The 27301-nt window shown below is 40.8% G+C and overlaps 1 protein-coding gene across 1 annotated transcript in view; it reads left to right on the top strand.

Annotated features, from left to right (window-relative positions):
• The first annotated feature begins 14532 nt into the window (after positions 1 to 14532).
• TppII (Tripeptidyl-peptidase II) overlaps positions 14533 to 27301 on the top strand; it is a 647643-nt gene continuing 634874 nt past the window's right edge. The window contains exon 1 of the mRNA XM_090387764.1: positions 14533 to 14753. Within this exon, the coding sequence (XP_090243890.1) occupies positions 14595 to 14753 (159 nt within the window). The 5' untranslated portion in view covers positions 14533 to 14594. The remainder of the gene's footprint in view (positions 14754 to 27301) is intronic.

The raw sequence follows: 27301 nt of genomic DNA, 5'->3' as shown, positions 1-27301 counted from the left end.
AAAAAAGCCCTGAATTAAGGTTGAATTTGAAAGTGTCTGCAATTCTGCCCAGACACGATAGTAGGGAGTATATGATGAGAGCCATGTCGATCAATTCGGCCCTGCCAAATTGATCGACATGGCTCTCATCATATCAAAATTCAAAGGGTAGAATTTCTTTCAGCCTGGTCTGTATTTGTTAACAGGAGAGACAGCTTTTGCTGGGAAGGGATACAGTAAAATACAAAGGGTGCAAGAATATTTGCTGATACTATCGAGGCAGTGTTAGGTGGGTCGGAAAACTGCTAGCTTGGAGGGATACAAGGACAAATTGATTAACAGTAGCCACTGGTAGAGGTGAAAGTGATTCTTCCACTGCTTCTATTGGAATGACCAGCAGCCTGGAAAACAAGATGCAGGATATTTCAGAGACTGCTCGGAGTCATTGCGGTAGAAGTAAACACATGGGTTGTGTTAGGGTAGCTAAGAATAGGAACAGGTGCATGTACACTTGTGTATACACCAATGCAAGGAGTTTGGTAAATAAATTTGATGAATTTGAGATATTGCTCAAACATCAAAGGCAGATATTGTTGAGATATCAGAGACGTCGTGTCACACAGATATAAGAAACTAGAATCTGGGGGAGGACAATGTGTACAGAAAAAAAAAATCAAATCAAATTATTATTTTAGGGTTGCCCGTAATTAAATACATTAACCCGTATTTGGGTCTGTAAATTGCGTATGTTCTATGGTCAATTTGCATGTTTTGCTGGACGAAAAAGCTCCAGTTACTGGAGAGAAAAACCTTGCTATCTACGCCTGAGACCGACTAACTCAGCCACGGTGTGAAAAAAGCCCATTAAAGTTCCTCGCGTCATCGACGGGATTCGAACCCAGGCCTTTTCCACCCGGTGTCAGGAGGACGGTGACGATACCACTGTGCTACGCGCGCAGACCAATGTGTACAGAAAGGATAGGAAGGGAGGAGGGGTTATGCTATTAGTTAAGAAACACATAAAATCCCAGGAAGTGAAGCCAGTCGACATTGCTGGACAGTAAAGTGTCAAGTCAGTTTAGTGTGACATATTGGGAGATCAAGAGACTAGGAGTATGTTATAGGCCTAATGACACTATTGAGTATAATGAGAAACGGTACAGAGAAATAGAGTGGCCCAGTAACGCAGAGAGTCTTATAATGGGGATTTTAATTTCCCAGATATTCACTGGAATTTTTGGGTTGTTCACTCACACACTAGCAAAGCTTTTGTGGATTTATTGGATGATTGTTTATACATGAGAATGTTCGGGAGGCAACTAGAGAGAGTAATGCTCTTGATCTGATTACCAGAAGTGATTCTTCATGTATTAGGAATCTGCAGATAAACTCTGCAGATAAACATTAGGAATCTGCAGAAATACACTAGGTGCCAGTGATCACAGTGTGCCGAAATGGGATTTACTCAAACAAATAACTACGATCAGGGGTAAAGGGAAGTGTTTTTGCTTTCGTAAAGCCGACTACGATGGTCTGAGACAGTATTTAAATTCTATACAGTCGGACAAACTGATAATGTTGTCAACAGCAAATTCAAAATGGGAAGCATTAAAAGAATTTATCTTGGAAGCTTCTAGGCTTTACATACCGACTAAGAAATATTTTTCAAACTTAACGGATGTCAGATGAACTAATGAGACATTTGGCAGAGAAGAAAAATGCATGAGATACATATAAATTATCTCATGTCACAAAGGAGATTAGGCAGGCAAAGGCAGATTATGAGAAATCTTCGGCAAAGGATGCAAAGAAAAACAGAAAAGAATGCTTTACCTATGTAAACTCTAGAAGGAAAGGGATTAATCAGATTGGTCCAATGAATATTGATGGTTCAACTGTTGATGATCCTGCTCAGGTGGCCAACAAACTAAACGAGTATTTTCCATCTAAATTCACACATTAGGAGTTATTCTGGAAGGGGAATTTCAGATGTGAAGTAAACTCTGGCAGTGAGCTAGATGATTTTTTAATAACTGAGAGGGAAGTGAAGGAGAAATTGTTGAGGATAAAAATAAAAAAGGAACCCGGGATGGATGGGATCTATCCAGCTATATTAAAGGAGGCAGCAAAGGAAGTAAGCAAACTATTAAAATACGAGGGCTTCTCTGGATTCAGGGGAGGCACCCAGAGACTGGAGATGTGCAAATGTGAACTCAATTCACAATGGAGGATCAAAGGCTGACACAAGCAATTATAGACCTTTGATTTTAACTTCTGTTTCAGGGAAATTAATGAAGGCACTGGTTAAAGAAGCATTGCAGAATCGTCTAGACAAGACTTCATTTATAGGTCGGACACAGCATGGGTTTGGTACGGGGAAGTCTTTTCTGAATAATTTGATTGGATACTATGATGTAGTCACAAAAGAACTGAATGCAGGGAATAACTTTGATATTATATATTTGGATCATAGAAAGGCTTTTGATACTGTTGCACATGGAAGACTGCACAAATTGGAGGAGAGTGGCATTTGTGGCAAATTGTCGCTATGGTTAAAGGGGTGGTTGAGTGGCAGAATACAGAGAGTGGTAATTAATGGACACTTTCATCGTGGACTAATGTTATTAATGGAGCCCCTCAGGGTTCAGTGTTGGGTCCATTGTTGTTTTCTGTATTTATTAATGATATTGATGATGGTTTATCAGGCTTAATATCCAAATTTGAAGACGATACGAAGTTCGGCAGGGTTATAAGTGACATTAATGACAGTACCGTGCTGCAGCAGGATCTAGAAAACTTGAGCAGGTAGAGTGAGAGGTGAGAAATGAAGTTTAACATTGACAAATGTAATGTACTACATATGGGAAACAGCAACCCCAGAGCAACGTATCAACTCTGTGGTACTACACTGACAGTGGTAGAGAATAAAAAGGAACTGTGTAATTGTGCAGGCAGATATGAAGTTCTCGAGCAGTGCTGAAGGGTTGCAAGAGTAGGTCATGGTGTCTTGTCAATGATATACAAGAATTTTTATAGCAGTGATAAGGAGGTGATTATTCTCCTGTAAAAGGGAATGGTCAAGCCACACCTTCAGTACTGTATACAGGTCTGGAGGCCTCATTTCAAGAAGGATGGAGGCCTCATTTCAAGAGCTGCTGGAACGAGCACAGAGTAGGGCAACAAGATTAGTGAATTGAACAAAGGGCTGCTCTTACGAAGAAAGGCTTAAATTTTTGCGAATTACAGTGTCTGGAGATTAAGCACCGGCGAAGTGATCTGATAGCGGTGTATAAAGCCTTGGATGGCTTGAGCATGCTCAATGCTGATGGGATTCTTCCTCTTGCTCACAATTGGATTCTTCAGAATGGGATTCTTCCTCTTGCTTTGAATTTATACCTGAGAGGGTTTGTTTGTTTGTTTGGTTTTTAGGAGCATTAGCAACTAAGGCCATATTGCTCCGGGATATGCGGTGGTCATTCCTTGACCTTTCCGCATCCTCCGTATTTGGTGGTGACGGGCTCGAACCCCGGTCTAATCAAGAATCGTGTGCTAAGCACTGCTGCTCCTTCCCACCTGACTACGGAGGCGCCACCTGAGAGGGTATAAATTCAAATTGAGGAAAGACAGATGTAGGATAGTTGTGCGGAAATTTGCCTTTATCCAGCGGGTAGTTGGTTGGTGGAACAGACTTTCATCCCTTGTTGTGGAAGTTGATCTCCTAAATAAATATAAGGCTCAGCTGGACAGGTATTTCGAACGAACGGTAGGGGTGAACTGGAAGTTTTTTTTTTTTTTTTTGCTGATGCTGCACATAAGCTTGCTTTCTTGCATCATATGCCTGTACTAATGCTAGCTAATGCTAATGTACAAGGACCCTTTGAGGAGGATAGTCTTCGTTTTTCTCCACAGATGAGTAACTTGTTGTTGTTTGCAAATTTTGGAGGCGTTAAGGCAAGGGAGGCAATTTGCTCAAGCTGAGTTCTAGATTCAGCTTTGCTAAGGAGGATGAGGTCATCTGCATGGGTCATACAGTACTCAACCTCTACCGCTGTCTCCAGAACTACCTCTTCAACCGCTCAGTAACTGTTCAAACAAATTTTCAGAATACCTCCCGACCAGTTGTTAGAGGGTGTCCACATTGCTCAGTTCTTGGGCCCTACTTCTGGAACTTGTTACTAGATGAATTCCTTCTTATGGATCTATGTCCTGTGGACTGCATGGCCTATGCAGATGACCTCATCCTCCTTATCAAAGCTGATTCTAGAACTCAGCTTGAGCAAATTGCCTCCCCTGCCTTAACGATCCTCCAAAATTGGGCAAACAACCACAAGTTAGTCATCTCTGGGGTAAAAACGAAGACTATCCTCCTCAAAGGATCCTTGGACATAAGAAGACCGCCCCAAATTAAAATCTCTGGGCAGACATTGCAACTCAAAATAGAACTAAAATATCTAGGCATAACCTTCGACTCCCGATTAACATTCTTACCTCATCTTAATTACCTCTCCAACAAAATACGTCGTTATACTGCCATGATTGTAAGAATTAGCAGAGCAGACTGGGGTTTGAAGAGGAGGACTCTCAAGCTACTTGACAAAACCATCTTCTTACCAGCTGTGTGCTATGGTGCAGCCATATGGTTCCCTCGTGCCATCATTGCCCGTAATAAACCAAAGCTACATACAATTCAACGCAATATCCTACTCACTGTGACTAGAGCTTGCCGCACAGTCAGTAATCCTGCCCTGCAGGTTTTAGCAGGTACTCTTCCTCTGGACCTGGAGGTTATTCGTCGCGGCCTTGCATACCGCATAAAGAGAGGAATTCCCACCACCATTCTGGATATAACACTCAATCTTGCTAATGATCCAAAAAACGAAATGAAACAGATTTACTCTAAGCTCTTCCAGCATTGACAAAGATCTTGAGAGCAAACAACCAAAGGTGAAACAACTAAAAGATTTATTCCACAAGTTATGATAACTGCACCAAACCTCCTCTGTGGTACTCACCAGGCCTTCACGTCTCGTTCTTCCTCACTGGTCATGGATCGTTTCGGGCCAAGCTGCATGCCCTGGGTATTGCTACCAAGTACACAGGGTGGTTGTTGTTTTGTCTGATGTTACTGTTGGTCGAGGAACTCTCATACAATCCTAAGGTGTTCAGGATTGCAACTTTCTGGGGTTCCTTGTAGGTGTTCACTGGGAGATCTGTTGCTGCTAGGCTGTTATGTAGGTCTTTGGCACCATACCTGTGGTTGACACGGTGATCGAGATGGTCGCTGCTTGTTGCATATGCCACATCTCTTTGATCTCCTGTCTTAGGTTCGTGTACTTCCTGATTTTTTTCCCCATGGGTTTTCTGCAGGTTGCCAGTGTTGGGTTAGCATTAGCATTAGCATTAGTAGAGGCATATGATGCAAGAAAGCAAGCTTATTCAGCATCAGCCAAAAAAAAAAAAAAAACCTCTCCCATTTCACCCCTCCGTTCGGTCGAAATACCTGTCCAGTTGAGCTTTAAATTTGTTTAGGCTATCAACTTCAACAACAAGTGATGGAAGTCGGTTCCACCAACCAACCACCCGCTGGCCAAAGGCAAATTTCCGCACATCTATCCGACATCCGTCCTTCCTCAATTTGAATTTATGCCCTCTGAGGTGATTATTCTGAGAAAGATGAAGAATCCCATTGGCATTGAGCATGCTCAAACCATTCAAAGCCTTATACACCTCTATCAGATCACCTCGCCGGTGCCTAGTCTCCAGACTCTGTAATTTGCAAAACTTAAGCCTTTCTTCGTAAGAGCAACCCTTTGTTCCATTTACTAATCTTGTTGCCCTTCTCTGTACCCGTTCCAGCAGCTCTACATCCTTCTTGAAATGAGGCCTCCAGACCTGTATACAGTACTCAAGATGTGGCCTAACCATTGCCTTATACAAGGGAATAATCACCTCCTTATCCCTGCTAGAAATATTCCTGTATATCATTGACAAGACACCATGAGCTACTCTTGCAGCTCGTCTACACTGCTCAGAGAACTTCATATCTGCCTGCACAATTACCCCCAGGTCCTTTTCATTCTCCACCACTGTCAGTGTAGTACCGCAGAGTTGATACATTGCTCTGGGGTTACTGTTACCCATATGTAGTACTTTACATTTGTCAATGTTAAACTTCATTTGCCACCTCTCAGCCCATCTGTTCAACCTTTCCAGATCCTGTTGCAGCAGCATAGCGTCAGTAGTGTCCTTAACGACCCTGCCAACCTTTGTATCATCTGCAAACTTAGACATTAAACTTGATATCCCATCATCAATATCATTCATAAACACCGAAAACAACAATGGACCCAACACTGAACCTTGAGGAACTCCACTAATAACATTAGTCCACGTTGAGCAGTGTCCATTGATTACCACTCTCTGTCTTCTGCCACTCAACCATCCCCTTATCCATAGCAGCAATTTGCCTCCAATGCCACACTGCTCCAATTTGTGCAGCAGTCTTCCATGTGCAACAGTATCAAAAGCCTTTCTGAGATCCAAATATATAATATCAAAGTTATTCCCTGCATCCAGTTCTTTTGTGACTACATCATAGTATCCAATCAAATTGGTCAGGCAAGACCTGCCCTTAACAAAACCATGCTGCGTCTGAGCTATAACTGAATTCTTGTCTAGATGATCCTGCAGTGCTTCTTTAACCAGTGCCTCCATTAATTTACCTGGAACAGAAGTTAAACTAACAGGTCTATAATTACTTGTGTCAGCCTTTGATCCTCCTTTGTGAATTGGGGTTACATTTGCACATCTCCAGTCTATGGGTACCTCCCCTGAGTCCAAAGAAGTTCTCATAATTATGGCTAGGGGTTTGCATACTTCCTTTGCTGCCTCCTTTAATATAACTGGATAGATCCCATCCACCCCAGGTGCCTTTTTTATGTTTATCCTCAACAATCTCTCCTCCACTTTCCTCTCGGTTATTACAAAATCATCCAGCTCACTGCCAATGTTTACTTTACCTACATCATTCTCCTTCCTGAATAACTCCTCATGCGTGAATGTAGATGCAAAATACTCGTTTAGATTGTTAGCCACCTGAGCAGGATCCTCAACTGTTGAACCATCAATATCCAGTGGACCAATCTGATTCATCCCTTTCCTTCTCGAGTTCAAGTATGTAAAGAACTCCTTTCTGTTTTTCTCTGCATCCTTTGCCAAGGATTTTTCGTAGTCTGCCTTTGCCTGCCTAATCTCCTTTGTGACTTGGTTACAGACCAACTTATATCTATCATAGGCTTCCATGTCACCCATTAATTTGTATGTATCCCATGCATTTTTCTTCTCTGCCACAAGTCTCATTAGTCCATCTGACAACCATTTAGGCCTAAACCTTGAACAATATTTCTTAGTTGGTATGTAAAGCCTGGTAGCCACCAAGATTAGTTCCTTGAATGCTTCCCATTTTGAGTTTGCTGTTGGTAACATCATCAGTTGGTCCCACTGTATAGAATTTAAATACTGTCTCAGACCATCATAGTCGCCTTTACGAAAACAAAAGCCCTTCCCTTTACCTCTGATGGTAGTTACCTCCTTGAGTAAATCCCACTTCAACACACTGTGATCACTGCCACCTAGTGGTTCATTTATCTGCAGGTTCTTAATGCATGAAGAATCACTACTGATAATCAGATCAAGAGTATTGCTCCCTCTTGTTGCCTCACGAACATGCTGATGTAGAAAACAATCATCCAATAAATCCACAAAAGCCTTGCTAGTGTGCGAGTGACCAACCCACAAATTCCAGTCAATATCTGGGAAATTAAAATCCCCCATTATAAGACTCTCTGATTTACTGGCCCACTCTATTTCCCTGTACAATATATTATTATACTCATCAGAGTCATTAGGCCTATAGCACACTCCTACTCTCAATTTTGATTTCCCTATGCTTATGTCACACCAAACTGACTCGACACTGCCCTGTCCATCGATGTCAACTGGCTTCACTTCCTTTGACTTTATGTGTTTCTTAATTAATAGCATAACCCCTCCTCCCCTCCTGTCCTGTCTATCCTTTCTATACACATTGTATTCCCCAAATTCCAGTTCCGCATTACTTATATCTGTGTGACACCACGTCTCTGATATCCCAACAATATCTGCCTTTGATGTTTTGAGCAATACCTCAAATTCATCAAATTTATTTACCAAACTCCTAGCATTGGTGTACACGCAGGTATACATGCACCTGTTTCTATTCTTAGCTACCCTAACACAACCCATGTGTTTACTTGTAACGCAATGACTACCAGCAGTCTCTGAAATATCCTGCATCTTGTTTTTCAGACTTCTGCTCATTTGAATAGAAGCAGTGCAAGAATCACTTCCACCTCTGCCAGTGGCTACTGTTAATCTATTAGTCCTTGTATCCCCCCCAACTAGCAGTTTCCGACCCACCTAACACTGCCTCGACAGCATCAGCAAAAATTCTTGCACCCTTTCTATTTAAGTGTATCCCATCCCTGTAGAAGCAATCTCTCCTGTTAACAAGTACAGTCCAGGCTGAAAAAAATTCTACCCCTTGAGCCTTGCACAATCCCTCCAGGGCCGAATTGATCGACAAGGCTCTCATCATATACTCCCTCCTATCGTGTCTGGGCAGAATTGCAGACACTTTCAAGTTCAACCCTAATTCACGGCTTTTTTTCAACAGTGACCTGTACTTGCTAAGTAATTCCGCCGGTCTCCTACTCTTAATATCATTAGTGCCAACGTGTACAACTATATCACCCTTTGTGCCCTTAAAAGATGATATCCGCTCTACACCGTCATCAACCTTTGCCCCTGGCAGACATACCCTGGTCCTATTCCACCTATCCTTTTTACAAAGTATGTTCCCCGTTTCCCTGACAATAGAGTCACCAATAACTACTAGTTCCTGTGGGACCAGCGCATTCTGCCTAGGGGGCTGCCCCTGTGTTGCCTGATGACCAAGTGCAAGCTCTGGCGTTGATGTGGGCAGCTGAGAGCTTGATGGGCCCCTCAATTTATTTCCTTCGAGGGCATCCACCCTGTCCTTCAAGGTCTCATAAAGGCCCATAACAACGCTGAGTTGTCGCCTGATTTCCTTGCACTCCTTACATCGTGCACACACAAAGACATCCCCCTTGGCAGTATCATGTCCCGTACCCGACTGCTCCGCAAACATCAAGCAAACAGTGCATTTTAATAGACTGTGATTCAGAGGGCAACTGCCCCCCTCAGTTCTCCCCTGAACCACAGCACTCCCATTAGCTTGAGCCTTTTGCTTTGCTGCTCTGGTCAGAGTCATGATTCCAATTTAATTCAATAAAATTTAAAACAAAAATTAAATCCTTAAGTTATATCCCAAAACGGTTATGTTATATATATATATATATATATATATATATATATATATTTTTTTTTTTTTTTTTTCGGTATCTAGTGTTCCCTTTATACAACTTCCGTATCACGTGTACCACTATAGTTATGTATTAATTATTTGTTACGATTAAGTCGTTATATATATTTATAGAGTTAAAAATACAATTTAATTGACAATAAAGTTTATCAAGATTAATTGATTTACTGATTAATTGACAATATTATATTATGCAGTATACTACACTAAGCTTATGCTATCGTGTAAAAATGGCGGGAATTCACGAACGGTATTTCTACGGACTCGTAAGTATTGATTAGCTTCGAAATCTCGCTATCTCAATTTAGAATAAACTAAGGATCCTGCCTAGGTCTATAATCTACTTATAGAAGATAATTTGATATAACAATTGGTTAATAAATCGACTAAATTTGGTTAAAAGACCTCTAGTTCAATTTGTGACACGTGGATTTGATACCGTTACCGATACTAAGTAATATCTACGAAATCTCTGTCTAAGTTAAACTTTAAACTAAGTATCGTAACTAGGAATATAAAGCTACTCTAGAAAATAAGTTAATATGACAATTTAAACTAATAAAGCAGAAAATAAATCAGGAAAAACTTCTCTGTTTGAAGAGCTTTAAGGAGCAATGTCTGCACAGGCTAACCTCGCACCCAGACTCGACATGTCAATCAGATAGGTAGCCTTTTCCTTTTTGACCCCAAGATTTATGCCCGGTCTGTTGTATAGGATTGTCCTATCAGTTATTATGGCGCTGTCCCAGTACTGATTGTGGGTTGGGGTCTCTAGTACTGCCTGGGGTTCGTACTTGTAGTACGATACACTTGCTTCGACCAACTGGTATTTCCTTGCTATCTTCTGATGTATTATCCTGGCTACCTGGTTGTGTCTATGAGTGTACTGTCTGGGTGATCACCTTTCATCCCGCGGTGATGTGTTGGATCGTTTCTGAGGCCAGGTGGCATCTTCGACATGTGTCATCTACCACTCCGGGCTCTTTAGCGATCTATTTTCTATAGTTTCTGAGGTTGATTATGTGGTCTTGGATGGCGAGCATGAATCCTTCAGTCTCGGAGAAGAGCTTCCCGCTTGTGAGCCATGTATTGGAAGCAATTTTATCTATGTGATCTTGATGGAGATCATTGTATTGTCTGCCTTGGAGTGTCTTCTCTGTCCATTTTTCTAGCTTTGTTTGTGCCTCCTGGTTGGGGGGGGGCTCCTCGCTTAAGTTGAGTGGGGTATACCGCTTGTCTATCTTCCTTATGGCGTACTGTAATGTTGCTGCTGTGGGTTTCTGAAAGTAATCGTCCAGGTTAACTATCGCTGTCTTCTATTGCTCAATAAGGTCTGTCAGTTCCCTTCCTCCTTCTTTTCGGGCAGTTGTCACTCTCTCCACGGTAGCTCTCGGGTGGTGTTGGCGGTTCTTGGTCATCATTGTCCTTGTCTTTCTGATGATATCCTCCAGCTCTGTGTTAGTCCAATCTATGACCTGAAGGAGTATGTTAGCACTGGGACCGCATTATTATTATCATGTCTATGGTGGCACCTTGACTTCCGTCTATCCCCACCTGAAAAGCTGAATTTATGCAGAACTTCTGCAAAACGGGCCTGTATGGACTGCATCGCAGAGGCCATCGGGAAGCAGCCCGTACACGGACATTCCCCTCCGTACACTGTCCCCAGGCACATAGATTTTGGACGGAGTCCACCATTCTGACAGTGTCTCTTGCACTGAAGTGCCGCCTCTACAAGAGTAGTGCTGTACCGGTGGGTGCCAGCTCCAAGGCTGCCCAAACCAGGGAGCCAGCAAATAAAAAAAAAATAAATAATAAATAAACAAATAAAATAAGAAAAATAAATAAATAACAAATAAAATGAAATAAATAATACATATAAAAAATATATATTTGGTGCGAGGTGTGTGACTGCAGTGTTCGGTATCGCTCGGAGCTTCGTCTCACATGCGTGGTCGGCCTTCAGAACGACAGGTACAGCAGTTCGAAGGACCAGTGTTGGTCCTCCACGAAAAACAGCGCCCAATTATGATCGTAATATACTCCTACAGGCTAAGAGTGACTGACACCAGACAGGGTGATCATTTGCAACCCAGCTGCACAGGAGCAGATGATGCAGGATATTGTGGGTTACTGTGACCAGGCGACTTCACAAAGGTCAACTGGTTTCCCGACGGCCAATGCGCTTTGTCCCTTTAAAACTTGTCCATCGGAGACACCGTTTACAGTGGTGCCTCGAACACAAGGACTGGACAGCAACGCAATGGGGTTAGGTACTCTTTACTGATGACAGTAGATTCATTCTCAGCAGCGATTCTGGACGTCAGTTGATCTGGCGAGAGGTTGGCGCACGGTATCACCCCGCAAACATCACTGAAAAGGATCGATATAGCCGTCGAAGCGTTCTCGTCTGAGGAAGCGTTATCTTGGATGGATGTACACAACTCCAGATACTGGAAGGCGGTACTATAACCAGTGCACGTTACTGTACTGATGTAATCCTTCACCATAATCCTCCACGTTACTGTACTGATATAATCCTTCACCATAATCCTCCACGTTACTGTACTGATGTAATCCTTCACCGAGGTGCCATTGGCCTAGAGTTCGTTTTTATGGATGATAATGACACACCCCATCGCACTGCAGCTGTTGATATGCTTTTGGAAAGTGAGGAAATTTTTCGTATTGGCCTGCCCGTTCCACTGATCTGAATCCTATTGAACACATATTAGACGCTTTGGGTAGACCCTAGCGGCACGTCCCCACCCAACCAGAAAATATTCACTAGCTGAAGAGGGCGCTGACCGAGGAATGGGGGATGTTATGGCAAGAACGTATCAACAACATGGTTCTAAGTATGGACATGCGGCAGAAAGCCTGCATCGACATTAGGGGTGGCCATCTCTACTACTGAGGACCACCTCTTCCCTTTGTTTCATTTTTGGCAGTGATGCATCTGTATCATGGCAGCCAGCGTTATATTGCCATTTTCGAATAAAATCCCTCTGTACCGTTTTGTTTCCGTCGTTGTGTCGGTGTTGTTTCTTTCTTCATTTCTGTACTTCACGACATTCCTTTGTTAAGCTTTTCCCATATCCAGGCCACTCGTATGAGAAGCTACAGGTAAAAATTCTGCTGGTCCTTACGTTTTGCACATTAGTAGACATATAGCGGTAGTAGTCGCATGTGATGCAAGAAAGGAAGTGTATGAGCTTATGCAGCATTAGCCAAAAAAAAAAAAAAAAAAAAAAAAAATTCACACAACCATTCCGTCTAAATGTTTGTCCAGTTCTTCCTCAAATTTATTTAACCTATCAACTTCCATAATGACAGATGGAAATTTATTCCAGCAATTAACCACCCGCTGGCTAAAGGCAAATTTCCGCACATCTATGCTCATCTGTCTTTTCTTAATTTGAATTTATGCCCCCTTAGGTTCATAATCTGAACATGTGGAAGGATCCCATCCGAATTCAGCGTGCTCATCCCATTCAATGCCTTATACACCTCAATCAGATCACCGCGCAGGTGCCTAGTCTCCAGCCACTACAATTTGCAGAACTTAAGCCTCTCTTGATAAGAGGATCCCTTCATTCCCCTCACCAATCTTATTGCCCTTCTGTGTACACGCTCAAGCAAATCTACATCCTTCCTAAAATGAGGCCTGCAGACCTGTACGCAGTACTGAAGGCGTGGCCTGACCATTCCCTTATATAGAGGGACAATCACCTCCTTTTCCCTGTTAGCAAAATTCCTATATATCATTGACAAAACCCCATGACCTGCCTTGGCAGCCTGTCTGCATTACTCAGAAAACTTCATATCTGACTGCACAATTACTCCCCAGGTCTTTTTCATTTTCTACCACCTTAAATGTAGTACCATACGGTTGGTACGTTTCTCTGGGGTTACTTCTACCCATATGCAGTACTTTGGATTTGTCAAGATTAAACTTCAGTTGCTACTTCTTAGGCAATTTGCATAAATTATATAGATCCTGTTGCAGTAGCACACTGCCATTACTGTCATTAACATTAATGGCAGTGTGCCAACCTTTGTATCATCTGCAAACTTCGACACCAAGCCAGATATATCTTCATCAATATCATTGAGAAATATACAAAACAACAGCGGACCCAACACCGAACCTTGTGGGACTCCACTAATAACATTAGTCCACAAACAGCAGCAACCATTGATTACCACCCTCTGTCTTCTCCCACTCAACCATCCTTTTATCCATTGTAGCAACTTGCCCTTAATACCATTCTGCTCCAATTTGTACAATAGTCTTCCATGTGCAACAGTGTCAAAAGCTTTCCTGAAATACAAATATATGATATCAAAATTTATTTTTTTCATCCAGTTCCTTTGTTGCCACATCATAAATTTGCCCTATCAAATTTGTCAGACAAGACTTTCCCTTAACAAACTCAAGCTGTGTCTGAATTGTTGCTGCTGTCTTGTGTAGATGATCCTGCAATGCATCTTTAACCAGTGACTCCATTATTTAACCGGAACAGAAGTTAAAATTCACTGGTCTGTAATTTCTCGTGTCACCCTTCGATCTCCCTTTGTGAATTGGGGATACATTTGCACATCTTCATTCCGTGGGGACCTCCCCTGAGTCCAAGGATGCTCTCACAATTATGGCTAAGGATTTATTTAGTTGCTTTGCCGCCTCCTTTAATATAACTGGATAGCTCCCATCCACCCCAGGTGCCTTCCTTATGTTTAACATCAACAATTTCTCTTTCACTTTGCTCTAATTTTTTACAAAATCATTAAGCACCCTGCTACAATTTTCAATTTCATTAGAGGCAGCGACATGCAATTCCTCCATATGAAGCTGAAATACATCCATTATTTTAAATTAAATAAAACATAAGCCAGTAGGATGGCAAAAACTGTAGAGCGAAAATTAACATAAAAATAACCCAAATAAACAATCGAACGAAAAGAAAGAACAGATATATATATATATATATATATATATATATATATATATATATATATATATATATATATATATATATATAACTCTTACGCTGCGTTGGCATAGATGGCACTGAGTGAATATTTCTCTTGCCATCTGTCTGTCTGTTGTGGTTCAGTTTGAATAGGTCTCATGTAGCGTTGATGTAGTTTTTAATGCACACTGGTTTAGACTATGGCAGATGACATATCGGACTTTCCAGTGTGGGCATTATTACCGAAACGAGAAACAGCGGTTACAGCCTTTTTAAGTAAATATCCTGATTATGATGGAAGAGGAGTTGTGATTGCTATTTTGGACTCGGGCATTGATCCAGGAGCGTCCGGGCTTCAGGTGAATATTTGGTTTATAATAAATTTGTGCGGTTTGAAGGTGATAGAACATTGTTTACTTTTCATCCAAAGGATAATCTTCACCTTTCAACCCTTCCCTTTCTTTCCCCCTTTGTAGTTCGCTCCGTTGTACGAATACTGTTCTTTGATAAATAGTGAGATAACGATTTCAGGTGAAATTTGTGTGTTCGAAAAATGTCATGCTGTGGAGTTAAAATATTTCTTATTTACCATTACCATTGTTGTAATTGTATTCGTTACTTTTGATCAACTGAATAATTCAACTAGGCCTGTTTGGAGCAACACCCATGGTGATGGGCGTACCGAAGGGGAAGACATTTTACCCCTCCCACGTGATTTCATCGGTACGCAAAGTCGATATTTCATATATTTTATATTTCGAATGTAGAAGGAACGTTCGTGAGAAGTAGCAATTTTATGATTGTTCAAAGGTTCCAGCAGTATAACACTTTTCATCATGCACTTGGAACGTACGTTTTATCGTTACTCAGATCCCACGAAAGTTGTTCAAAGGGGAGTGCACCGGGTTCTCCCCTTTTCACGAGGATGTGATGCATTTAGTGCTCCCCCCCCCAGGGACCAAAAACTTTTCGCAAATGGTTGTAATAAATAATACCAAAAGAAGGCCCCAAACCTAGGAATTGCAATGAAAAGCTCCCCCAACCCAAGTTTCTAGTGAGCTTATGCGACAGATAGTTCATTGCTACCCTGCCCATCTTTGTCATCAGCCAGTAAAACATAAGACATTGATAGCCATTCCCATTTACAAAGTTCACTCACATTAGTAATTTCCCATCATGTATGAATGTGAGAACTGGTTATAATATTTACACATGTTACTTATTCAAAAAATAAAATTGATATTTAATTTTGTTTTTGTCACCAAAAATTTGTTTGTTGATAATATTTTCCAATTTTAACACTACATCTGTATCACATAGATTCCCTCCAGAAAGAGTAAGTTCCGACAGTTTATGATGCAGTATGGCATCTATTAATTGGGTAGATTGAAGAGTGAGGGTGAATACACTTGAATTAAAGTGAAAATCACAGAAGCCTTGAATGCATAAATAATTAGAAAATATTGCAGGTGCAGGATACCGAAATGGATGAATGCACAGCTTGCTGGTCAGATACAGCAGAAAAAGATAGCATGGAACAGTTACAGAGCAGTGAAAAGTACTGAAGCCTATGACAGCTGTAGGTTGATTTGTAATAGTATCACAGATAAGGTCAGAAAGGCTAAGGCTGAATGCGAGAAAGCACTGGCTAATTGAGCAAAGAATGGAGACAAGGAATTTTTCATGTGTGTGAATACAAGGAAGAAAAAAGGGAATCAGATTGGACCCTTGTGCACTGAGTGCGGGAAAGTTTAGACAACCCAGCTGATGTTGCAGATGAATTGAAGATACTTTGCATCTGTTTTTACTGAAGAAAGACACTTCATGTTGTGCTGAGAATAGGCTGTGCAAGTGAGGCAGAGACATGTGAAATTACAGATGACTGTTTATTAGAAAAACTTTTAAACAGAAAAGCAAGTAAGGCTTCTGGAGCTGATGACATGCCCAGTAATTTTGAGGGAGGCCACCAGGCTCCCTCAAAAGTTAATTATGAGGGCATCTTTGAACGTGGGAAAGATTCCTTTGGATTGGAGAAGTGCCAACATGTCACCAATACATAAAGGCAGTTCTAAGAGAAGTTGACAACTACAGACCGGCTAGTCTGACTTAAAGGGTAGGAAAAATCTTGGAAGCAATGATTGAGTGCAATCCAAGGACATTTAGATAGATATGACATTCCAAATAACACGCAACATGGTTTTATTAAGGGAAAATCATGTTTAACTAATCTGCTAAGCATTTTGACACAGTTACTCATGAGCTAGATGTAGGAAACAATTTCAGCATAGTTTTTTTGGATTTTAGCATGGCATTTGACTTAGTCCCCCATGAGAGGTTATTGTATAAGCTGGAACATGTTGGGATTACTGGAAAAATTCTAAGATTTATTTCTGGGTGACTGAGGGCAGAAGGCAGAGAGTTATGATTAATGGATATTCTTCAGATTGGTGTAAATGCAGAAGTAGGGGTACACCAAGGATCGGTTCATGGACCACTATTGTTTCTGATTTTTATAAACGACATTGACAATAGTAGTAGTAGTAGTGGCATGTGATGCAAGAAAGCAAGTGTATGAGCTTATGCAGCATCAGCCAAAAAAAAAAAAATCACACCAAATGCTTGTCCAGTTCCTCCTTAAATTTATTTAACCTATCAGCTTCCACGACAGATGGAAGTTTGTTCCAGCAATTAACCACCCGCTGATTAAAGGCAAATTTCCGCCCATCTATTCTACACGTCTTTTCTTAATTTGAATTTATGCCCCCTTAGGTTCGTAATCTGAACAAGTGAAAGGATCCCATCAGAATTCAGCCTGCTCAACCAATTCAAGGCCTTATACACCTCAATCAGATCACTGCGCAGGTGCCTAGTCTCCAGCCACTGCAATTTGCAGAACTTAAGCCTCTCTTGGTAAGAGGATCCCTTCATTCCCCTCACCAATCTTGTTGCCTTTCTCTGTACACGCTCAAGCAAATCTATATCCTTCCTAAAATGAGGCCTCCAGACCTGTACACAGTACTCAAGGTGTGGCCTTATACAGAGGGACAATCACCTCCTTTTCCCTGCTAGCAAAATTCCTGTAGATCATTGACAAAACCCCATGACCTGCCCTGGCAGCCTGTCTGCATTGCTCAGAAAACTTCATATCTGACTGCACAATTACTCCCAGGTCTTTTTCATTTTCTACCACCTTAAGTGTAGTACCACACAGTTGGTACATTTCTCTGGGGTTACTTCTACCCATATGCAGTACTTTGCATTTGTCAAGGTTAAACTTCAGTTGCCACTTCTTAGCCCATCTGCCCAAATTATCTAGATCCTGTTGCAGTAGCACACTGCCATTACTATCATTAACAACCCTGCCAACCTTTGTATCATCTGCAAACTTCGACACTAAGCCAGATATACCTTCATCAATATCCTTGATAAATATACAAAACAACAGTGGACCCAACACCGAACCCTGTGGGACTCCACTAATAACATTAGTCCATGAAGAGCAGCAACCATTGATTACCACCCTCTGTCTTCTCCCACTCAACCATCCTTTTATCCATTGTAGCAACTTGCCCTTAATACCATTCTGCTCCAATTTGTACAATAGTTTTCCATGCGCAACAGTGTCAAAAGCTTTCCTGAAATCCAAATATATGATATCAAAATTATTTTTTGCATTCAGTTCCTTTGTAACCACATCATAATATCCTATCATATTTGTCAGACAAGACTTTCCTTTAACAAATATATGCTGTGTCTGAATTACTGCTGGATGTAAGTGCGAAAGTGCACTAGGAAACACACAGTTCGGATTCTGCAGGGGACTAGGCACCAGAGAAGCAATTTTCTGTTTACAAATATTGCTACAAAGGTGCTACGAACATCAGAAAGACGTGTATATATGTTTTATTGACTACGAGAAAGCCTTCGATTCAGTAGACCACGACCGCCTAATTGACCGACTGAGAAAACTTGGGCTTGAAAACAATGATATCAACTTTATTACAACTCTCTACTGGAATCAAACAGCCCGGCTTCGCTATGACAACGACCTGACAGACCCAATTCCAATAAAAAAAAGGCGTCCGGCAAGGCTGTCCATTATCTCCCATTCTTTTTAGCATCTATTCGGAAATGATCTTCGACCAAACACTGGCTGACAAGAACATCGGCATAAAAGTTAACGGACACTACATCAATAACTTAAGATATGCGGATGACACAGCACTAATAGCGGATTCAGAACAAGATTTACAGACTATCTTGAACGAAGTGGACATAGAAAGCCAAGCATGGGGGCTACGAATCAACAAAAAGAAAACAAAGGTGATGAAGGTCAGCAGGACTGCAAGCAAAATCACGATCAAACTAAACAACGAAAAATTAGAGCAAATACACCGCTTCAAGTATTTCGGAGTACTCATTGATGACCAGCTGAACCATGAGGCCGAAAGCAGAATTGAACAAGCCAGGCAGGCATTCACCAAATGGAGAACCCTCCTCACCGACAGAAGCTTGAACATCATGCTCAAATTACGCACATTGAAATGCTACATCTGGCCAATACTGCTCTACGGTGTAGAAACCTGAACATCAGCCACTACAAAAAAGCTCCAGGCCTTCGAAATGTGGCTCTACCGAAGAATGCTGAAAATTCCGTGGACAGCCAAGATAACCAACGCACAGGTCCTGCAGGACATGCACACGGAACGGGACCTGCTCAAAACCATCATCAGCAGGAAATGCAAATACCTAGGTCACATCGCTAGGAACCAACAAAAATATCACCTACTACCACTCATCCTGGAGGGGAAGATCGAAGGCAAGAAACGCCCAGGCAGACCGAAAATGGCATGGCTAGATAACATCAACACCTGGCTTCACATGACAACAGCACAAATTCTACACGCAGCGCTAGACAGAGAACAATATCAAAACGAAGTCGCAAACGCCATTCGGCAGCATTAAAGAAGAAGAAGAAGAAGAAGTCTTGTCTAGATGATCCTGCAACTTTAACCAGTGACTACATTATTTTACCAGGAACAGAAGTTAAACTAACTGGTCTGTAATTACTCGTGTCACCCTTTGATCCGCCTTTATGAATTGGGGATACATTTGCACATCTCCAGTCTGTGGGAACCTCCCATGAGTCTAAGGACGCTCTCATAATTATGGCTAATGATTTGCTTAGTTGCTTTGCCACCTCCTTTAATATAACTGGATAGATCCCATCCACCCCAGGTGCCTTTCTTATGTTTAACTTCAACAATTTCTCCTCCACTTTGCTCTCAGTTATTACAAAATCATTAAGCACCCTGCTACAATTTGATAACCTGCCATTTTCAAACCTTAATAGGTATGAAACTTTTAGTAGCTTCCATGATTAATTCCTTGAATGTTTCCCACTTAGAATTTACTGTTGGTAACGTCGTTAGTTGATCCCACTGTACCGAATTTAAAAACTGTCTGAGACGACTGTACTCACCTTTACGGAAGCAAAAACCCTTTCCTTTACCCCTGATGGTAATTATATCTTTAAGTAAAACCCACATCAGTACACTGTGATCACTGCCACCTAGTGGTTCCTTTATCTGCAGATTCTTAATACACGAATGACCACTGCTGATAATCAGATCAAGAGTATTACCTCTCTGGTTACCTGTCGAACATGCTGCTGCAGAAAACAATCATCCAATAAATCCACAAAAGTCTTACTAGTGTGTGAGTGACCAACCCACAAGTTGCAGTCAATATCTGCGAAGTTAAAATCCCCCATTATAAGACATTCTGATTTACTAGCCCACTCTATTTCTCTGTACAATTGTTCATTGTACGCATACGAGTCATTATAACATACTTCTACTCTTATTTTGGTTTTGCAGTACTTATGTCACACCAAACTGACTCAACAGTGCACTGTTCATCTATATCAACTGGATGCCCTTCTTTTGATTTTGTTTTTCTTAATTAACAGCATGACATCCCTTCCTATCCTGTCTATCCTTTCTGTACCCATTATACTCCCCAAATTCCAATTCTGCATTCCTAATATCAGTGTGACACCACATCTCTGATATCCCAACAATGGGATAGAAGGCTTGATGTCAAAATTTGTAGATGACATAAAGATTGGTAGTAGAGTAGTTAATCATTAATACCAAGCAGCGCTTCTTCAGGATGACTTGAACGGGCTGCAAGAATTGTCAGAAAAGTGGCAGCTTTGTTTTATTGCAGCAAAATGCAATCTTACACTTGGGGAATAGCAATCCCACAATAAATTATACACTTAGTGGAGTTGTATTAAAAACAGTAGAGGAAGAAAGGGATCTGGGAGTTATAATTAGGGCAGATATGAATTTTTCTCTGTAAAATTGTTCATTGTACTCATACGAGTCATTATAACATACTTCTACTCTTATTTTGGGTTTGCAGTACTTTGCAGTGATATGGTGTGTAAACAGGCAGCCAGGAAAGCCCATGGTGTCCTATCAATGATTTATTGGACGTTATCCTGTAGATATGTGGATGTCATAGGCCCACTGTATAAGGCAATTGTAAGATGACATTTGTTATACTGTGTTCAAGTATGGAGATCTCATCTGAAAAAGGACATAAAGCTTCTCGAAAGGGTCCAAAGATTGCCAACTCGCATTGTGATATTGGTAAAAGGGTGACCATGTGGGCTACAGAGCTTGACAACTAGGCATCTCAGACGTGACCTGATTGAGGTTTACAAGGCTCTGAAAGGGGTTAATAAAATGAACAAAGGTGCAATTTTCACTGTTATAGAGAATTCCCGAACTTGAAGGCAGAAATTCAAATTACAAGGGAAGAGGTTTAGACTAGATTGTAGGAAGTTTTCTTTTAGCCAGCAAGTCATTTTTTGCTGAAACAGTTGCCTTCACAGGTATTTGAGGCTGACAATTTGAATAAATTCAAAGGTCAACTGGATAGTTATCTATGTGAGGAGGGAAGCAAATAATTTATATTTTCTTATCTGCTCCTTGCACTACATGACTACTACTATTGCTCTTTGTGGGCTAATGTTATTAGTGGAGTTCCTCAGGGTTCAGTGCTGGGCCCATTATTGTTTTCTGTATTTATTAATGATATTGATGAAGGTACATCAGGCTTAATGTCTAAGTTTGTAGGTGGTTAGTGATAGTAATCAGGATATGCTACTGCAAGAAGATCTAGAAAAATTAGTCAGTTGGGCTGAGAAATGGCAGTTGAAATTTAACATTGACAAATGCAAGGTACTACATATGGGCATCAGTAATCCCAGATTAATGTATCAACTGTGTGGTACTACACTCAGGTAGTGATAATTGTACAATCAGATATGTTCTCTGAGCAGTGCAAACAGGCTGCCAGGACAGATGGTATTTTTGAGTGATATTTAGGAACTATGCTAGCAGGAATAAGTAGGTGATTAACTATTGTACAAGGCATTGGATAGCTGTACTTGAGTACTACATACAGGTCTGGAGGCCTCATTTTAGGGGTGTATATCTGCTGGAATAGCTGCAAAGAAGGGCAGTGATATTAGTGAAAGGCTGACCATACTATAAAAGGCTTCAGTTCTGCAAATTGCAGTCTGGAGACTAGGTACCTTCAAGGTGTCTGAGTGATGTGTTTTCAGGCTTTGTACGGAATGAGCAAGCTCAGTGCTGATGGCATCCTTCCTCTTGCCCAGACTACATACGAGGGGGCATAAATTCAAATTGAGGAAGGGTTATTGCAGGATTCATATGTGGAAGTGTGCTGTCAGCCATCAGATGGTTGCTGTTGGAACAAATTTCTATCTGTTATTATGGAAGTGGGTAGTTTGAATAAATTCAAGGGAGAACTAGGCAAATTATACTGGTCAGCATTATATTCCTCCCTGAAATAATTGCAACGTATTCTCATAGGAAATATGTTCAAAAACTGAGATGTGTTTAAAAATTTCTTATCACCCCTTAATTTTCAAATATCTTAGATTAAAGACCAAAAAACCAAGGCCTGTAGTTACTTTAATCATCATATTTTCCATCCATTTTATCTATTTATTTAAAAAAATTTTTTTTTCTAGTGTATTAGGAAGCTTTCTGCAACATATGAGAATGTTCTGAAATGTTCTAGAATATTGTTATGGGTGGAAGAAAGGTCGATATGTTTCTGGAAGGTCTATAACTTTAGACAAAGAGTTCTCTAGAAATATTGCGAGCCTTCTAGAAACTTCTCTACCAGTATATGTATGAGTGAGTTCTGCACCAAGCAAGCATTTTCATAATTCAAAAAGCATATGCATTTTAGAGAGTGAGTGGTGAACAAAGTGAACAAGTGTTTTAGTGAATTAAGTGTTTGTATATAATTGTTGTGTGTATAAGTATGAATTGTGAACAGTGTTTAAATTAGAAATAAAAATCTAATTTCTTCATTGTGTTCTTATATGTGCTTACCTCAGCCATACATGGAATATGTTATGTTCTTGCCAAAATAAGCCTGATAGCTTTTGCTATATTTTTGGAGAAGTGGTATTAAAATTGCAATGGAAGCCACTGTCATAACTTGTGAGAAAAGCTTATGAACTCTATTTTGGATGTAAGATCAGAGATCAAGATATAGTATGGGCTCCAACAATTTCCTGTAGCTCAAATTCAAGGACATTAGCAAGCTGGCTTAGAGGTAGTCATAAATTGATGAATTTTGCTGTTCCAGTGATATGGTGGGAAAGTTAGCATTAGTATTAGTAGAGGCATACGATGCAAGAAAGCAAGCTTATGCAGCATCAGCCACAAAAAAACAAAACAAAAAAAACCCCCTCCCATTTCATCCCTCCATTTGTTCCAAATGCCTGTCCAGCCCAGCCTTAAATTTATTTAGTCTATCAACTTCCACAACAAAAGATGGAAGTCTGATCCACCAATCAACCACCTGCTGGCTAAAAGCAAATTGCCGCACATCTATTCTACAATTGTATTTCCTTAGTTTGAATCTATGCCCCCTCAAGTTTTTAATCTGAGCAAGAGGAAGAATCCCGTCAGCATTCAGCTTGGTCATCCCATTGAAGGCCTTATGCACCTCTGTCAGATCACCTTGCAGGTGTGTACTCTCCAGGCACTGCAATTTGCAGAACTTAAGCCTTTCTTGGTAAGAGCACCCCTTTGTTCCCCTCCCCAATCTTTTTGCCCTTCTTTGTACTCGTTCTAGCAACTCTACATCCTTCCTAAAATGAGGCCTCCAGACCTGTACACAGTACTCTAGGTGTGACCTGACCGTTGCCTTATATAATGGGATAATCACCTCCCTGTCTCTGTTAGCAAAATTCCTATATATCATCCATGACCTGCCCTGGCAGCCCATCTGCACTGCTCAGCAAACTTCATATTTGATTGCACAATTATACCCAGGTAATTGTGCAATCAAATACGATCTTTTTCACTTTACTACACTTCCCTGGCGCCTCCGTAGCCAGGTGGGAAGGAGCAGCAGTGCGTAGCACACGCTTCTTGATTAGACCGAGGTTCGAACCCGTCACCACCAAATACGGAGGATGCGGAAAGGTCAGGGATGACCACCGCATATCCCCGGAGCAATATGGCCTTAGTTGCTAATGCTCCTAAAAAAAAACCAAAATAACAAAAATAACTACACTTCCCTTAGTGTAATAACACACAGTTGGTATGTTTTTCCTGGGTTATTGCTACCCATATACAGTACTTTGCATTTGTCAATAATAAACTTCAGTTGCCTCTTCTCAGCCTATTTGCCCAACTTATCTAGATCCAGTTGGAGTAGCATACTGTCTTTACTGTCATTAAAAACCCTGCCAACCTTTGTATTATCTGCAAACTTGGAAATTAAACCTGATATATCTTCATCAATATCATTGATAAATATACAAAACAACGATGGGCTCAACACCGAACCCTGGGGAACTCCACTGATAAAGTTTGACCACAAAGGGCAGTGTCCGTTGATTACCACTCTGTCTTCTCCCATTCAACCATCCCTCTATCCATTGTAGCAACTTAACCTTAATGCCATACCTCACCAATTTGTATAGCAGTCTTCCATGTGCAACAGTATCAAAAGCTTTCCTTAAATCCAAGTATATCGTATCAAAATTATTTTTGGCATTCAGATCCTTTGTGACCACATCATAGTATACAACAAATTGGCCAGACAAGACCTCCCTTTAACAAACCCATGTTGTGTCTTAACTAATACTGCAATCTTGTCTAGATGATCCATCCTGCAATGCTTCTTTAATCAGTGATTCCATTATTTTCCCTGGAATACAAGTTAAAACTAACAGGTCTGTAGTTACTTGTCACCTTTTGAACCCCCTTTGTGAATTGGTGATACATTTGCACACCTGCAGTCCATAGGGCCCTCCCCTGAGTCTAAGGAAGCTCTCATAATTATGGCTAAGGGTTTGCTTACTATCTCTGCCGCCTCCTTTAATATAACTGGATAGATCCCGTCCACCCCAGGTGCCTTGTTATGTTTAACTTCAACAATTGCTCCTCCACTTTGCTCTCAGTTATTACAAAATCACTTAGCTCCCTGTTAGAGTTTGATAATCTTTTGGTACTCCCTTCATTGAATAACTCATGTGTGAATGTAGATGCAAATTACTTATTCAGTTTATCAGCTACCTGAGCATGATCATCAATAGTCAACCAATCTATGTTAAGTGGTCCAATCTGATTCATCCCTTTTCTTCTAGAGTTTACCTAAGTAAAGAACTCTTTTTCTTTGCATCCTTTGCCAAAGATTTCTCGTAATCTGCCTTCGCTTGCCTAACCTGCTTTGTGACTTGATTACAGACTAGCTTATATCTGCCATAGGCTTTGCTTTTATGTCACTTGATAATTTATATGCATTCCATACATTTTTCTTCTCTGCCGCGCGCCTCATTAATTCATCTGACATTCATTTAGGCCTAAACCTTAAACAGTATTTCTTAGTTGAAATAAAAAGCCTAGTAGCCTCTAAGATTAAATCTCTGAAGGCTGCGCATTTAGAATTCAATGTTGGTAACATAATTAGTTGATCCCGCTGTACAGCATTTAAAAATTGTCTGATACCCCCTGTAGTCATCTTTATGAAAGCAAAAGCCCTTTAGCCTTGATAGTTACATTAAGTAATTCCCACATCAGTATGTTGTGATCAGTGTCACCCAGTGTTTTCTTCATCCACAAATTCTTAATGCATGAATAATCACTCTTGATAATCAGATCAACTCCCTCTGGTTGCCTCTCAAACATGTTACTGTAGAAACAAGTCATCCAATAAATTCACAAGTCCTGCTAGTGTGCGAGTGACCAACCAAAAGTTCCAATCAATATCTGGAAAGTTAAAATGCCCCATTATAAGACATTCTGATTTACTGGCCCACTCTATTTTTCTGCACAATTGCTCATTATACTCATCAGATTCATTAGGCCTATGACACACACACACACCTACTCTCATTTTTCCTTTCCTAGTGCTTATGTCACACCAAACAGACTCAACATTGTATTGCCCATCAATTGGATGCACTTCTTTAGGTTTTATGTGTTTTCTAACTAATAGCATAACTCCTCCTCCCTTCCTGTCTGCGCCTCTGTAGCCAGGTGGGCAGGAGCAGCAGTGTGTAGCACACGCTTCTTGATCAGACTGGGGTTCAAACCCGTGACCACCCAACACGGGAGATGCGGAAAGGTCAGGGAATGACCACCGCATATCCCCGGAGCAATATGGCCTTAGTTGCTAATGCTCCTAAAAACCAAATAACAACAAATAGCAACATCAAATAGATCATCCCACTTTGCATCTTTGTAATGCCAAATAACACAAGGCTGACATTGCCATGGGACAGTGGAGAACACTGGAAAATAGACCATTAACCAAATTGTAATCTGAGGTACCTAAAGGACAACTAACATTAACTGTGTACTTTTTTAAAAGTGGTGAGGAAAAGAGATTAGGTGTGTATGTGTGGTTAGGATTGTCTGCTGTTCTAGTAGGGTAAGTAATCAAGTTGTGCGTGGTCATCAGTAATGGCAAAAGGTACAATGTAATCAACTAGATGATTTTTATTTGTACCAACATGTCAGGGAAAGTACTTGGGAAAAGACTATTCTAGACTTCATCATCACCCATGAACCAGATGACATAATAGGGCTGATAGTACAGGAACCAGTAGCAGGAAGTGATTGTGGAGTTCTATGGTGGACGATGAAGAGAGAGGTAGCAGCAGTTAAAGGCAAATGAATGGGTTGTGTTATAATTTCAGAAAAGGAAATTATGCCTTAAGCTGCTACATGGCCTCTATTAACTGGGTAGATATTGCACAGAGAGCAAATACAATTGAATTATGGCATACCTTTAAAACATTAATCACAGAAGCTTTGAATGCATATACACTGTGTGGCAATTAAATAATGAGACTGTGTGCCCTCTGCATTTAGTATTAACGTAAGAGGCCAAAATAGTACATGATTAGATCTGCTAGAGTGTGCTCTTTCCAACAAGTGCAAGTCGAAACTTGTCCGATCAGTAGTTCGTGATTATTTGACGGAAAGAGTAATAGTAGTTGTGCGCATGTCATTAGAAAATTGAAAATGGAGCAAAGAGCAGTTATCAAATTTTATTGTAAATTGGAAAAAGGTGCTATGAAAACTTTTGACAATTTACAAAAAAGTTTATGCTGATGATTGTTTGTCTCGACCAAGAGTGTTTGAATGGTTTTCTCATTTTCGTAAACGACACTAGTAATTAGAGGATGATGAAAAGAGGATGAAAAATCAGACAATGCACCTGCACATTCTTCCATCAGCATCAAGCAATTTTTGGCAAAACAATTGATTCCAATCATCAAACACTCCATCCTCATTTTCTTTGGATTTGTCTCCCACAGATTACTTTTTGTTTC

The sequence above is a fragment of the Mastigoproctus giganteus genome, chromosome 13 (genome assembly GCF_048544385.1).
Source record: "Mastigoproctus giganteus isolate SK-2022 chromosome 13, ASM4854438v1, whole genome shotgun sequence".
NCBI classification, from domain to species: Eukaryota; Metazoa; Arthropoda; class Arachnida; order Uropygi; family Thelyphonidae; genus Mastigoproctus; species Mastigoproctus giganteus.
The sequence above is the reverse complement of the archived record's forward strand: the minus strand, read 5'-3'. Positions and strand labels throughout refer to the sequence as shown.